Source organism: Nesoenas mayeri, assembly GCF_963082525.1.
Source record: "Nesoenas mayeri genome assembly, chromosome: Z".
NCBI lineage: Eukaryota > Metazoa > Chordata > Aves > Columbiformes > Columbidae > Nesoenas > Nesoenas mayeri.
Genome location: NC_137542.1, coordinates 15,704,807 through 15,719,402, shown reverse-complemented (window position 1 = coordinate 15,719,402; position 14,596 = coordinate 15,704,807). Strand labels below are relative to the sequence as shown.

At 42.3% G+C, this 14,596-nt stretch overlaps 1 protein-coding gene across 1 annotated transcript in view; it reads right to left on the bottom strand.

The window, feature by feature from the left end:
- Nucleotides 1-8,130: 8,130 nt before the first annotated feature.
- Nucleotides 8,131-14,596, bottom strand: part of SAXO1 (stabilizer of axonemal microtubules 1) — a gene marked incomplete at both ends in the record, with an annotated part of 30,374 nt that continues 23,908 nt past the window's right edge. Inside the window, 2 exons of the mRNA XM_080362498.1 lie at nucleotides 8,131-9,077; nucleotides 13,243-13,445. Coding sequence (XP_080218624.1) covers nucleotides 8,131-9,077; nucleotides 13,243-13,445 — 1,150 coding nt within the window. The remainder of the gene's footprint in view (nucleotides 9,078-13,242; nucleotides 13,446-14,596) is intronic.

The window sequence follows — 14,596 nt, the reverse complement described above, 5'->3', positions numbered from 1 at the left end:
TTTTGCGTGGCTGAGGCAGCAGGGCTGAGAGTACACAAGTGCCTTAGGATTAGAGAAGTATCACAGCAGTGTTTATCTGTAAGAGTTTTTTTCAAATGAAAAAATAAACATCCTAAAGTAGCCCATGAAATATATTTAAAACAGGATCTTCACTGATCTGAGTTTGTATGCTAGCTCATACTCATATATGGAAGGCTACATGAAGGGAGATTCAAAGCACAGAAAAAATGACATCTGACCAATAAATAACAAACAAACAAACGAAAATTTAAAAAAACCCTACGATGAAGAAAAATCAGTTTGTAAGAACTAGAGTAACTGAGGGCAAGGCATACACCCTGTTACCAACATAGAAAGTAGCTGACAGTGGTTTGGGGGTTTTTTGCCTTTAATGCAGGAAGACCACTGGACGTGCTCTGCCCTTCACACTGGTGCCTGCCTTTGGCACTGTGACTGATCAGCACACATGTTGGGAGATCTGCACGTGCTTGCTTCACAAAGAAAGGGGATTGTATGGGAGTGCCTTTAATGCCTCTCTCTGGGTCCATGTCTATCCGGACCATGTGCAGTTTACACTGCCTCAGGCTGCTTTGAGTTGCACATGGTTGTCCATGAAGTGTGGCAGGTGTGAAGGAGCGAGACAGCACTGTGTCACCCATCACACACCCATTTCTCCTTGGTATCTCACTGTGCTGGCAACAAGAACCCTGAGTCACTCCTCCCCTGCTCACTTGCTTACCTAGCTCCAAAGAGCTCTGTAGGTCTTTGACCCTGACAGCTGATTTAATTACTAAATTTAATTGCTAAACATTGCTTCTTTTCAAAGAGAGACTCCATCTTACCATGCTCTTCCACACTCCCTTCAAAAAGACTGGCTCTGTCAGCAAGACAAATGGCCTTGGCGAAAGATGAGCACCATGTTTCTAAAGGCCAGATTCCTCTGCACAGCCTGTGGGTGAAGCTACTGCAGCAACATCTCTAGGCTCACACAACAAAAGCAACCCTGGTACAACAGAACGCTCACCCTTCACCAGAGGCAGCATTCTTGTCTCACAGGGCACCTTCAGGATTGCCCAGAGACACAAGTTTCCCCAGCACCAGCTGAAAGACCAGGTACTTGTCTAAGTCCCTGAGGCTGTAGGAGGGTTGCAGCCCAGCGGGCAGGGCTCCATGGGCTGAGGCACCAGCTGAGCGGGACCCAGGCAGAAGGATCCTCCCTGCAGGCAGGCCAAGTGCTCTGCAACCAGCATGGAGCGGGGAAGAAACTCATCCGGCTTGAGCAAGGGATATAGTTTATGAAACTCTGATAACCAGGGTTCATAAGCCGAATCAATGAGTAAAACAGTATGCTGCTTGCTCAGCTTGCCACTCTCTCTTCTTCCTGGTAACACACTGCTTACCTCTTAGCAGAGGGAATAAAAGGGAAAAACAGGAGTGTTGCCTAAGCCTTTAAGCCCTTTGCAAAGAAAAGTTTTGTATTTGTGTAGATATAAATAAAAGTATGCAGTTTTTATGTGGCTAAAAGGGAAGGGGACACCAGAAGGTAGAACTCTGTCTGCATATAAATACTGTTTGCTTAAGCAGCAGCAGGATGTGAATGATTGCACAGTAAGCATATAGTTATCCACACATGCTTAGGATGACATGGGCACAGGAAACCACTCCCTACTACTACACTCTTTAATACTATAAAGTAGTTGGCAGCTTCTAGGTCTCACATGAGGTTTGCGCCTACTTCAGTTACAAACTCCCTAGGGCTGGTGGCAAGGCACAAGAATAAAATGTGAACCAGAACGATCACACCAGGCAGGCCATGAACAGCTTGCTCTCCAAGTGAGGAGACAGGGCAGGTTTCTTTTATCTTAAGAAAGTGCTTAATGGCTGGGCTGAGCAGTAATTTGTTTTGGGCTACATGGAGACTTCCCCCAGCCCTTTTCAACGTGATGCTTTATTTAAAAAAAAAAAAAAAAAAAAAAGCATAAATCCTTGGTTTAAATAAACACCCCATGAGGTTAGTGGATGCTTGTTAAAACACTTCACCTACTGAAACACTGATGGAGTCAGTTTTCAACTAATAGCATACAACCTAGTGATTTTATTACTAAAAAAAAAAAAAAAAAAAAAAAAAAAAGGAAAAATCTCACTGTTAACCCACTACATACAAATCACAGCAAATCAAATCCAGCTGTGTGGGGAGGATCCCATAGGCACTTTTCTTTTTTAGCAGAGAACAAAGCAGAGCAGGGGCCTGCTTGCCCAGCAAAGCAGCAACCTCAGGCCCATCCTGAGGCCCATGTGAGGGCACTCGGCAGTGCTGCACGAGCCCTCTTGCCTGTCTGGGGACAGGTCACTGCATCAGCCAGCACAGTGCTAGTGAACTGGTGGAAACAGAGAATATAGAGCCAAACACAACCATTGCCTCTTTAAGAGCTACCTTATTTGTTCCCTGATGAATATGGCCTAAAACATCTGTGGGACAGAGATGTAGCCAGAAGGAGAAGTGAAAGTCAAGTTGCCCCACAGCAGTATTTCCACACAAAAGCAATTATAGAGGCACAAACCATCAAACTACTGCTTCCAGTGTGGGAAAGAGGCAGAGAAAGACACGAGAGCAGTAGGGGGAAAAGAGGTTTGTAACAGGATCAGCCAAAAGCAAACTCTGCTCAGAAAATTTGTTATGGCAGTTTCCCATCCCAGCGAATCGAGAGCACAGTTCTCTCTCTGCCTAAAAGTTGTTTTCCAACCAAGATGACATGGGTCCCTCAGGGAGACCCTATCCATGCACCAGAAAAGTCCTTTCTTTTTCTTGCAAACAAAGGGTTTGCTCTTTCATATGTTAAGTTCAGCTGTCTCCTGTCTCCAAAGTACCACACCCAGGATCAATACTGCTTTCCTCTGTGATATGCATGTCCCCGATCCTTTCTGAAGTATACCACTTATCTTTCAACACCTCCTTCATAGCTCTGAAACACGTGAGGTGCTGACAATTTGATCTCTCTAGCAGTCTATTGCATTCGGTGAAGCCCTTTTTAGAGTTTGAAGTGGTAAACTTTTCACAAATTTGCTGCCTGTTCATATTTTGGGACTATAAGCATATAACTTACTCATTTTTCTTGATCTCTCACCTATAACCAACTTTGAATCTTCTCCAGATGGAATTGCTGTCTGCTGCACAAATGAGACATGGGGGTTTGCAGTCCTTGCAGGCATAGGTGATTGAAAGACTTGGTATCATGCAAGTCAAAACTGAAATGGTTGGTTATCATCTCCCCCATTATTCCAGACAACTTAGTTTCTTTTGTGGCTGTTTTATTTTGTTTCTGACCGAGGACAGGCGAATCAAGTATTTTTGCTCAGCCTTTCCATGGGTAGGAATGACAGTCCTCCTGGCTAAGCAGACATTCAGGACCTTCTGGGAAGCTGCTGCCCTTCTAAAATTTAGTTTGGGCATGTCTCCTTAGTTCAGCTTTCATGCTTACATCTTGCCTAACAAATTGTGCTTTGCCCTGGAGATCAGTAGTGCTGGTGAGTTTCCTCTTGTGTTTTCAGGGACACAGGAAGAATCTATCCCCACAAAGAGTCTCTGCAGTGTACATAGAGGAGACTGTTCATGTCCACAGCTGACATCTATTCGCAAAGATTACAGTAATTGATACCACTGCAGGAACCTGCCCTGACAGTGACGGTTTTCATCTACTATTGTTTAGCACGATTTTCCTTGTTCTTTTTTACATGCTTCACAGTATAAAACCCCTGGATGCCTTTCTAAACCCTGCCAAGGACAAAGCTCTTGATTTCATCCTTGCATTTTGGCTTTTGAAACCCTTTTCAATAGTAGCCTTTGTACTTAGGCCAGTGTTTTAGTATTCATGCCATTATCCATCCTTCAAAAATACAGTGAATGAAACAGGAGATTGGTTACAGCTGTAACCCATTTGCACCCATTTGTTCACTGAGTGAGAAGTGCAAGCTTTGTGAGCTCCTCAAGGCTACTCCCAGCACTGGAAACTGGGCCAAAGGCAGGTAGTGTTTTTTTCACTCATCATTGTCCCCCCAACAGGCAAGATCACTATAGAGCATCTGAGAGGTTTCTGAGCAAGTGCTAGTTCATCTAGCACTAGCATCTAGTTCTGCCTCGTGCACAGGTATACTTTCATTTTCCTCCTCTTCCTGTATGTAACTCCAAAAACAAGAGCTTCTAGCTTGTGCCTGTACCTCCTTATTTCTGAGATTCTGACCACTCTAAGAAAAAGTTAAATTTAATTAGCACAAACATAAGGTAAGATTAACTTCTGTTCATCTTTATCCATAAATTTATTCTGTGTGAAAACAGTAACCAAATCCTGTGTACTTCAGTGGAGCCCATTTTCATTTACTGTGATAAACACTTCAATTCTCCCACAAATAATTATTTTCTCTTATGCTGATTTTCTAATTACAATGCCCATTTTAATCAAAAACAAACCACAGGCTGGGAAGATGTTGCTTTAGTTTAACTGTGTCACAGAGCAAAGGGATGACTGCTGCCTGCATGGGAGGCTGGGAGGAGCAGAAGCGCAGCCCTGTCCATGCGGTGGACAGTCTCACCCTCTGATCAGCCCTTGGGAGGAGAAGAGGAGATTGACAGAGACAGGGTTAAACAAACCATTCCTCCAAGAGAGGTCACGTAGCACACAAAGGCTTCAGGGCAACACTAAATTAGGAGGCTTTAAACAACTAATTTGGGGAGGAGGGCTGCACCTCCACAGCAGTTCCATCCAAACCAAGTCTGGGCTGCCTGAGCCACACATTTCCTTCTGCACTGACCTCCTGCACCTAAGCTGGTAACTGTGCAGCTTTTTTGTGCACTGGTTCAGGAAGATTAAGTAAATGGACCTTAACGTTACTACTACTGGGCGCCACATTATGAAAAACCTATTAAGCTACTGGAGATTGTCAAAAAGAGGACTATGAAGTTGCTGAAGGCTTTGGAGCTGTGTGAGGAGCAGCTTAATTCACTTAGTTTGTTCAGCCTGGAGAAGACGAGACTGAGAGGAGTCCTCATCACGACTACAGCTTCCTCACAGCGGGAGAAGGAGGGCCAGGTGCTGAGCTCTTCTCTTTGGTGACCAGTGACAGAACCCAAGGGAATGGCAGGAAGATGTGCTGGGGAGGTTCAGGTTGGACATTAGGAAAAGGTTCTTCACCCAGAGGGTGCTGGAGCACTGGAACAGGCTCCCCAGGGAGGTGTCACAGCCCCAAGCCTGACAGTGTTCAAGAAGAGACTGGACAACACTCTCAGACACATGGTGTGAACTGTGGGGCTGTCATATGCAGGGACAGGACTTGGATCCGATGATCCTTGTGGGTCACTTCCACCCTGGTACATTCTATGATTCTATGATACACCAGGTCAGTCCCTTAGCCTAACCCATCATGCAGTCAGACAGTGCTGATGTTGTAACCAGGAAGAGAGACCATGAGGAAACACGCAGCTGCAGGCAGAGAGAGAGGGGAGACCACAGCAGCCCAGGCTTTAATCAGCTTTAATTTCTGTGAAAACATAGCTTTAGTTATTCAAGCAAGCTCATATTGCTCCTCAGTGTTATAATATACTGGTTTTAATAACTTTTTTGTGCTTTTAGGTACAAGTCAGCAAAAAATCCCAAGCCTGTGTCTCATGCTGTGAAAGTACTGGAATTAAAACAGTCATGTCTGCTTGAGGCTGCTGTAAACTGGTCCACGGTTTGCAAACTCAAGAATCCTGTTGTTAATGTTCAAAACCAAGCAATTCCTAATGCTAAGTAGCGTATTGCATTGCTATCCATTTTGATGACTAACTTCCACCCACAAAAAATGTCCCACAAACCTGTAATAAAGATAGATACACACACTAGATCCAGTGGTTCTGCATTTGCTTCCAGTCTCACATAAAAGACTTGAAAGGTCGGGAAGCTTTGCTGCATGAAAGAACAATCTCTTCTGCAGTCACAAGCCCCAGCCATTTCTTTCATAAAAACTGTTTAAGAATTGACAGAATTACAGGCTGATAAACAAAATCAGAAAAATAAATTAATAAAAAGAGATGGGGGAAAAAAACAGTTTCCTGCCAAAGATAAACATTAAAAACATGAAGATTCTAGAAGTCTGATAAGACAGCAGGAGCTGAAAAAAAGAAGTGCCAGACATACTGTAGGTCAATACCTCACCACAGGTTAGTGAATATTTTACAAATTCCTGAATTTCTGAAGGCTGTGTGGAGCCATCAATGACTAGATAGTTTGCCCCTTTTGAATAGTGTAATCTGCAGGTATTTGCCTAGTTGTTCTTGCAAGCACATAATTTTTCATTGAAGTAGAGCATATGTTTAGAAAAAGGCCTGTAGGACTGATGTAAGGACTTCAAGTGATACAGAACTGATGTGCCTCTAGGGTGATTGTTCCAGTGGTTCCCACCCTCAAGGTTAAGCATTCATGTTTCCAGATGGAAGCTGTTTGGCTTTAGCTTTTAAGCACTTAGGAAGAATCACAGAATACCAGGCTGGAAGAGACCTCAAGCATCACCTGGTCCAACCTTTCTTGACAAAAGCACAGTCTAGGCAAGGTGGCCCAGAACCCTGCCCAGCTGAATGGCACTGGACCTAAAAGGCCAGCATTGGGAAATCCACCACTTCCCTGGGGAGATTATTCCAATGGCTGATTGTTCTCATTGTCAAAAATTTCCCCCTTGTGTCCAATCAGGATCTCCCCAGGAGTAACTTGTACCCATCACCCCTCATCTTTTTCATGTGACTCCTTGTAAAAAAGGAGTCTCTGTCTTCTTTGTAGAAACCCTTTAAACAACTGAATGATTATGTGGTCTCCCCTAAGCCTTCTTTTCTCAAGGCTGAACAAGCCCAGTTCTCTCAGCCCTTCCTCCTATGACAGGCTTCCCAGTTCTTTGATCATCTTTGTGGCGCTTCCCTGTACCCTCTCCAGCCTGTCCACATCTTTTTTGTACAGCAGGGACCAAAATTGAACACAGTATTCCAGGTGTGGCCTGAAAAGCACTTAGTAGAGTGGGATAAAGATTTCTATCTCAAGAGGCTTTAAAGCTTTTCAAAAGTTTTAACATACATTTATACAGAAAATTGTTTTCCACTTCCTCTGTAAATGCAACCACCTTGATGGTAAGACACAAGCCTTTCCTCCAGCTTGTAAGAGCTCTACCCAGCACTTGAGTGAAACACTCCGAAAATAGCCAGAGCTGCCAGGAGTGAGAGAGATGAGGATTTATGGAAGCAGAATGCACTTAAGAAGCCAGTAAGTTTCATAGTGCTAATGTAACACTCATAAGCCTACAGAAGAGCACCTTGGACATAGAAATTAACAGTTCTGATCAGAAGTTTAATATTTTTCGTATCCAAAAGATAATAAAACTCCAGCTGCTGGCTGAACTGTAGCAACATATCACAAATTCAACTCTTTGATGATTCTAGTACCCTCACTGCATCATGCAGCGAAGAGCTTTTACTGAAAACCTTCTCTTGCAAGCTGTCAGCTGAGGGTGGCACCTTTGGCATGACAACCTCACATTTGACAGCCTAGCTCCAGGCAGCACAGTGGCACAACTAAGGAAGGTACAATCTTCAATAATACTTATCCAGAAATTGTACCTCTTGTATGTATCTTTGATGAAAGTGACTGATAAGGTGAGATCTCAGACTTTGCTATCCATCCATGACTTTTAAGTGTGACTTCAACAGCATGTGATTCATGAAAAGGTTGTTCAGCCACTGTTATCATGGACATGGCTGAACCTCCGTTACACTAATAGTAATGCATGTTACTCTGAGTTTTCCCTTTTAGTGTCTCAAAAGGAGGTTATCTCTATCAATTAAAGAGCAAGAATTAGGTGGGAAAAAGAAGAAAAAATACAGTTAAACAAGTATCAATATGTCTTTTCACCAGATATTACGTTTTTTCATTAGCGCAAATGATCCAAAATAAGCACAGGTCTGGGAAATAAGTTTATTTTAAGAGTTCTGTAAATATAAAATTAGTGTTTGGTTTGAAAGAAGGTTACAAAACAATCAAGTCGTCATTTGTAGCTCACTGAGGCCCTGCTCTTTGAATCTGTTTCCAAGGAGAATGCTTTCGCTCTCTTTTTCCTTCAGTGTCCATCTTGCAGGCAGTCACTCTTAGAAGCAGGGATATAGAGACTGTGACCATCAGCATCAGTTTCCTCAAAGACATAACCAGGTGGGATTTTGTAAGAGGCCAAGCATTTAACAACACCCTTTGGTGTGTAGCTGGTAGTGTAGGTCGTTTTAGCATCTAGAAGAACGTGATCCTTTGGGCGTGACCAGCCAGGTTTATAGCTCTTCGTAACTGTGAGTGGATGAGGCACATAATGGGCCTGAAAGGTAGTCAAGCAATCCATTGGTTTTGCTGGGAAAGTCAGTTCTGGAGCATGAATAATAGGTTCTACTCTCTTGAACTGCCAAGGCTTATAGTCTTCTTTCATTGTAGAAGAGCTATCAAACGGCTTACTTTTTTCACGCTGAACCACAGTTCGACACATCTTGGCTGGTTTGCCATTTGGGTTCTTGTAATGTAACTGAGTAGTGGTGTGAAGGTCCATTTTCTCCACAGGGGGAAGATACACATCAGGTTTTTTGGTGAATATGGGAAGCAGTGGCCAAACTTGGTATTTTTCCTGAAACTCAGTTGTAGAGGAAAATGGAAGAGGGACATTCTTTGGTGGACATGGCTTTATAAGCTTGGCTGGCTGACCCGCGACACCCTTGTAAGAGAATTTGTGGGTAGTGAGGCCATCAAATGGGACCTCACTGGCCTTGTATTTCTCATATTTATGGACATAAGGTTTCTCCAAAGGATGTGGCACGTAATTCACTCTGTAATTGGTTCTGTTCTCAAAGGGAGTCTTGTTTTTCTGGGCTGGATTTAGAGGTTTGCAGCTTTGAGTGGCAACCGGCCCCCTGTATAAGTAGTCATCCTGGACAACGGTTCTGTGGTCAAATTTTTCTTCTGATGGTCGAAACCTGTCATCTGGTCTGATCATATCTGTCTTTGGTTCATTCCATTGCACGTAGTCACCTGAAATGTAAGAGGAATCCTATCTAAGAGTTCAACTGAAGTTCTTTGGTGAGTTTAGGCATATACCATTTTATATTCCGATTATTACATATTCTACTGTAAGAAATATTTTTTTATGTTGTAATAGCTGATAAATCCTATTATTTTTATAATAATTCGTTATTATTAGCTGCTGTAGAAAACATTATACAGTAGTGTGCTACCCTAGGGAATGTTCAGCATCTACACAGAAAATGGTATTAAAATAGTCCTGTACCCACCCATACCTACAGAGATGGTGAAATACAATGTGGGAAGATTAAAATACATTCCCAGTCTCATAGAGATATTTTCTGCAGGTGACTGAGTGGGTGCTGTCCTCATGCTCAAACAGAAATCTTGAAAGTGGAGTATGATGGCACTGACTGTGATCCCCTCCATTTACCTTCCTGCAACTATGTTGTGGCTGGCTCAACGCACGAGTATACCTGTGTCTGCAGGAGGCTGTTCAGGTGTCTCCTAGTATATCTTTGGGGCAAGGAGGACCAGATGTCCACCATTTCACTCTAAAGACCAAGCTGAAGAGATGACCTTCCTCTTTGTACCTTCTCATTTGGGGATGACCTGATTTCTCAACTGCAGTGCTGCTACATACTGCGTGCTGAGTTCGGGGGTTTGCAGCTCATTTTGGTATCACCAAGCTGTGCCATGTGGCATCGCCTCAGCTCTTGGCTTTGTTCTCTGCGGTACTCCTGCTCTCAGTACAAGCAAGAATAGAGAAGGAGCTTGTAACTCTGTCTCCAGTTCCTCCTTATTGCCAAAACTGTGCTGGAATTTGCAGGCCAAGCCTGCACTAATCTGAAGCATTGAATAATACCGCAGAGATGGTCCATACTCCAGAAATCTTGGTCTTCAGATTCATGACTAAGTAAACATTTTAGGCACAATTTTAGAGACATTCATATCTTCCTTCCTCGGCAGGATACCAGGGAAAAAAAAATGAGGCACTGAGATTTAAAAAGATTTGCACTCAGTCATGCTAGAAATATATTGCAGAGCTGCCTAACTCTCCAGCCAGTGCTGTGGCCACACCACCATCATTTTTTCCCTTCCTAGCAATCTTGTGCAACTTCCCCTAGAGACCATCATGGTTACTGGTAGGAAGCTGGAAAGAAATAGTCTTGGAGCTAATCCAAGGGTTTTTTTCTAATTTTCCCTCTTTTCAAACCACATCGAAAGCCATGAGGCAAATAAGCCTCCAGCTGACTCTGCACAGGAAGGAAGTCTGGATTTCAAAGTCTTAGAGAGTAAATGATGCAATTAGGTATCAGGATATTTGAACTCTCCAATCCAAACAGAGTTATTTCTTTTGAATGGCAGTGGCTATTGTACTGCACAAACACAATTACACAAAGGATGTGTTCATTACAATGTGAAGTTAACTAAAAAAAGAGTAACTTTTTGCTCCAGTTAAGTGTCCCTTTAAAGTCCTTATGGTTCGAATTGAGTTGCTCTGCCCTGGCACAAGGGAGGAAGCAGCAGCCACAGGCATCATGCTGCTCCCAGAAAACACCCTGCCCTTGGGTACAGAGCTGCCCTCATGCTGCTAATTGGTATAATCAGCTGAGAACATGGACCTGCCTGTGTTTACTGGCGTAGACATTCATTCACTACTGTTGGTGCCACTGAAGGCCAAGCTGCACACTGTGCTAGTGTCAGGGATTTTTAGATGCTCCAGGTGCTCCTCTTTCTCTGGGGGAATAGGAGATGTCCAGGCACCACTGCTGGGTGGGATGCTGACCTTGTGCCCATGCCTAGGATACATCACTTTCATGGAGAGCTGGTGCAGCAGGATGAACCATGAGCACATATATATAGACATGTGTTTTTACAGGGAATCTATTAATAAAATACTAAAAAGTGAGAAGCTAATGAGATTCAGCTCTAAGCCAGGGCTCATTCAGAGATGTGACTTTTCAGATGCCAACCAAGAGTTATCGAAAAACTTCTTAGCTTCTCCCATCGTCTTTGCTGGAAAATAGTCTGTGCGTTTGAACGTAACCACAGCCTTTGCAAAATATTCAAAACATGACAAGCAAGTCCATCTGTCTTCAATTTTAAAAATTTATAAGCTCTACACATTTGGAGACCTCATAGGCATTATGAATGTATTTTACTTAGTGTAAGCCAGCAGTGCTACTACTCCTTCAAAATATGTTACAATTTTATTGTAACTCTAATTCTTCTCCCATAGATATTAATAGTTTCCCATGTAGCACAATCTTGAAAACATTAGGGGCTACAGGAGGGAACAGAGGATATGAGCCATATGGTACTGGAGGGTTAGGCACATATCATTATAACCAAGCAAGACAAAACCAAAAATAGGTTACATACCTGCAGATGGATAGAAACAGCTACATGAGTAGCTTGGAGAAGATGAGGATTTTGAAACCTTAAGTTGCAAAGTCATCTGACATTAATTCTGATATGCAACAACATCATCTTAAACCTACAGTGACATTTGGGATATAGTGTGTTTAGTGGGAAGGAGTAGGACAATACAGTTGGAAAGGTAATTTAATACCAATGCAGTACTGATTTATAGGATGCTTAAATATTAGAATTACGACAATTAATTGAATAACATGTTTCAAAATTTCCCTCTGGAGTCACGATCAGTAAAACCTAACAATGTTAGAGAATAGCACAATGAAAACTTTTATTTTTTGTGAACCTGGGCCTTAAAAAAATAATTCTTTCAGTATGCAATTTGATCTTTGAGGAGGTTTGGACAAAGATTTCCACTTGCAGTGTTTTGAAAAATACTGCAAATTATAACCAAATGTGGCTGTGATACATTTTGTTAGAGTTCTGGAATAACAGTTAAGGTGCTGACCTAAACACTGATAAAAGACAAAGATATACATCTGGCTCAGATACAGAGATGTTAAGGATATCTAAACACAGAAGGAAATATCCTCTGCTTGCACAAAGCAGCCTTTTTTTACTGGCTTTACCACAGCTATTCAAATGAACACCGTCTGGTGACACTGCCTGTGAAAACGAAGTGTTCAAAATTGTGTAAATGTGGTTATTTTGCACCTGTGGGTCATAGTCTTCACGACCCAAGTAATTCTAAATAGACAGTATTTCCTGTGTACTTAAATGTAAAAATTCCAGTTTATGCCATTGCGTGCAGCTGTACCGAAATCTGACTTCCAGTCATTTCAACTGAGTAACCTTAACACTGCATTCACGTATCTTTTATTTCCTTACCTTCATTATCATTTTGAATGTTAAGAAAAAAAGTTTATGTACGTTGGGACAAATCTCCCTGCCAGCACTGATCATAAGCTTTTATATTTGCACAGCATAATAAAAAAATAAAATAAAAACCAAAATAATTAGAAATTATTTTAAGAAAAAGACAAGTGCTAGCTAGCTGCCCAGCAAATTTAACTAGTTGGAATGTGTGCAGAGGGGGAGGCAAAATCCTCTGATTTTCTGCTTACAACTTAACTACCAAAACTAGCATAATTACTGAAACTGTGTAAGTGAAAGTTTTCTCCCATTGTATGCAGAAGAGAATTTGTGCTGGTGGAGAGGAAGGAACAAAGACCCCACAAAGACAAACCACATATACCAAGTTACCACAGCTGAGAAACAAGGGCATAGATAGATTCACGGTTCACCTGTTTTACCAGTAGAGCTTGAGTGCTTTGGACACTTGTGTCCATAATTCCTATATGTGTCTCTCACTTACTCTGCAGCACACACAAAAAGGATTGTGTACTTCATGACCTGCTCAGACCTAGCAAATTCCATACCTTTTATGTGTGTCTGATACACTGAATGTGCAGACCAGACCAACAGTATACCAAGAGTGTGTGCAGTATATCCTAAAGATTATGCTGTTGGACCCACTTGCAGGTGCTCACATGGCCCTTCTTCTACCTAGGAGGCACGTAGGCCTGTCAAACATGCAAAGGAGGTTAATTCAGAGGTGTTCTAATGCTATTGTTAATGCAGGTCTGTATTCCCAACAACTTGTGTCTCTGTGGTTCCTGCACAGCTTGTTCGCATACATAGACAGAAGGAATAACAACTGCACATTGTTTTGATCTGTCTTCTTCAAAAATGAAGCTACTGGTGGAGTCCTGAAATAAGCTGCAATGGCACATACCTTTGTAAGTGGTTCCTGTATCCATCTTGACATTGGGGATGTGGCTCCTCACACAGGGGATGCATGGAAGTACTTGAGAGATAGGGTAGGCATTATAATCTTGTTTATAAGTGGAGGTCAAATCCATACTCTCATCACTCTTGACATACTTGTCAGGGAGTTTGAGTTTCAGTGGCAACACTTCATGAGCTGTGTAAGTTCTCCTGTGGAGAATAATTTCATTATGTTTTTTTGTCTTAAGGAAAAAATCGAGTTCATTTTTCTGGACATACAAATAAATTAATACTTCCCCTTATCTCCACAGCCTAAGGAAGTCTGGATAGGATATAAACAGTTAATGAAACACACGAGCCTTTCACATTTGGAAATGTGGATTCTGAAAAAGGAACTGAGGCAGGCCTGGACAATCTCAGGGCAGGCCAGGTTCCTGCTTCTCTCTACCCAGTGAGGTTAACAGCCTTACAAAAGCTATCTCTGTTCTACAGAGGAGTTACTCCAGAAGACATAACTCCTTTTAAAAGCCCAATAATTACAGCAGGCTATCTAGTACGTATGGGAAACACATGAGAGAGGCAATGGCAGCCTTCCTGGACAATACACTGTTCAGCGGTTCAGCCAGGATTAGAAGAGAACAACAAAACAGTTTCACATCAAAACTCCAGTTGAGGGAAGAAATATCAGCATGGTCACTTAGCTTTTTCTTGGGCACCATTGTAGAAGAGCTATTTTAAGATAGTGGAGCAGTGTTACTTAACTCCAACAAAACATTACAGAAAGAAGACAGTGAAGAAAATAACATCACCTTGCGACATTCACTAACCTGAATCTGTTTCACTGCCCACATCCTTTGGTACAGGGAAGAGTCTGCTGCCTGGCACCAGCAATTTCAGTCTCCAGTATCAGAGTATTTTTCCACTGGTGTGCAGATCTGTTTACACTATTGGCAGCCGGCCAGGAGAAACGGTCTCTATAGGAGCTATTCTAATATTAATACTGCACTTTACATTTGTGGTGATGCTGAGTGGGCAAGGGCCTGAGCCTCTGTATATACTATATGAGTTAGGTATTTTAGCAAATAAACAAGGTTCTTAAAAGTTCACGTGGAGCAGAAGGGAAGAGAATTCACTTTGCAAAGTATTGGGAATAGGGGTAAAAACAGAAATACAAAAAAATTCCAAGAGCATCAAGAGGTGCTTACGTATAATAGATGTCACACGTTGTAGATCCTTGGAATACTTTAGTCAGCAATTTAAAGCCAATGTGTTTTTTAAAAGGAACCAAGAAAAGACAAGCAGGAGTACAAGAGACAGGCAGCAACCTCAGTAGCAGGGAAGGGTCAGTAACAGAGAGTCTT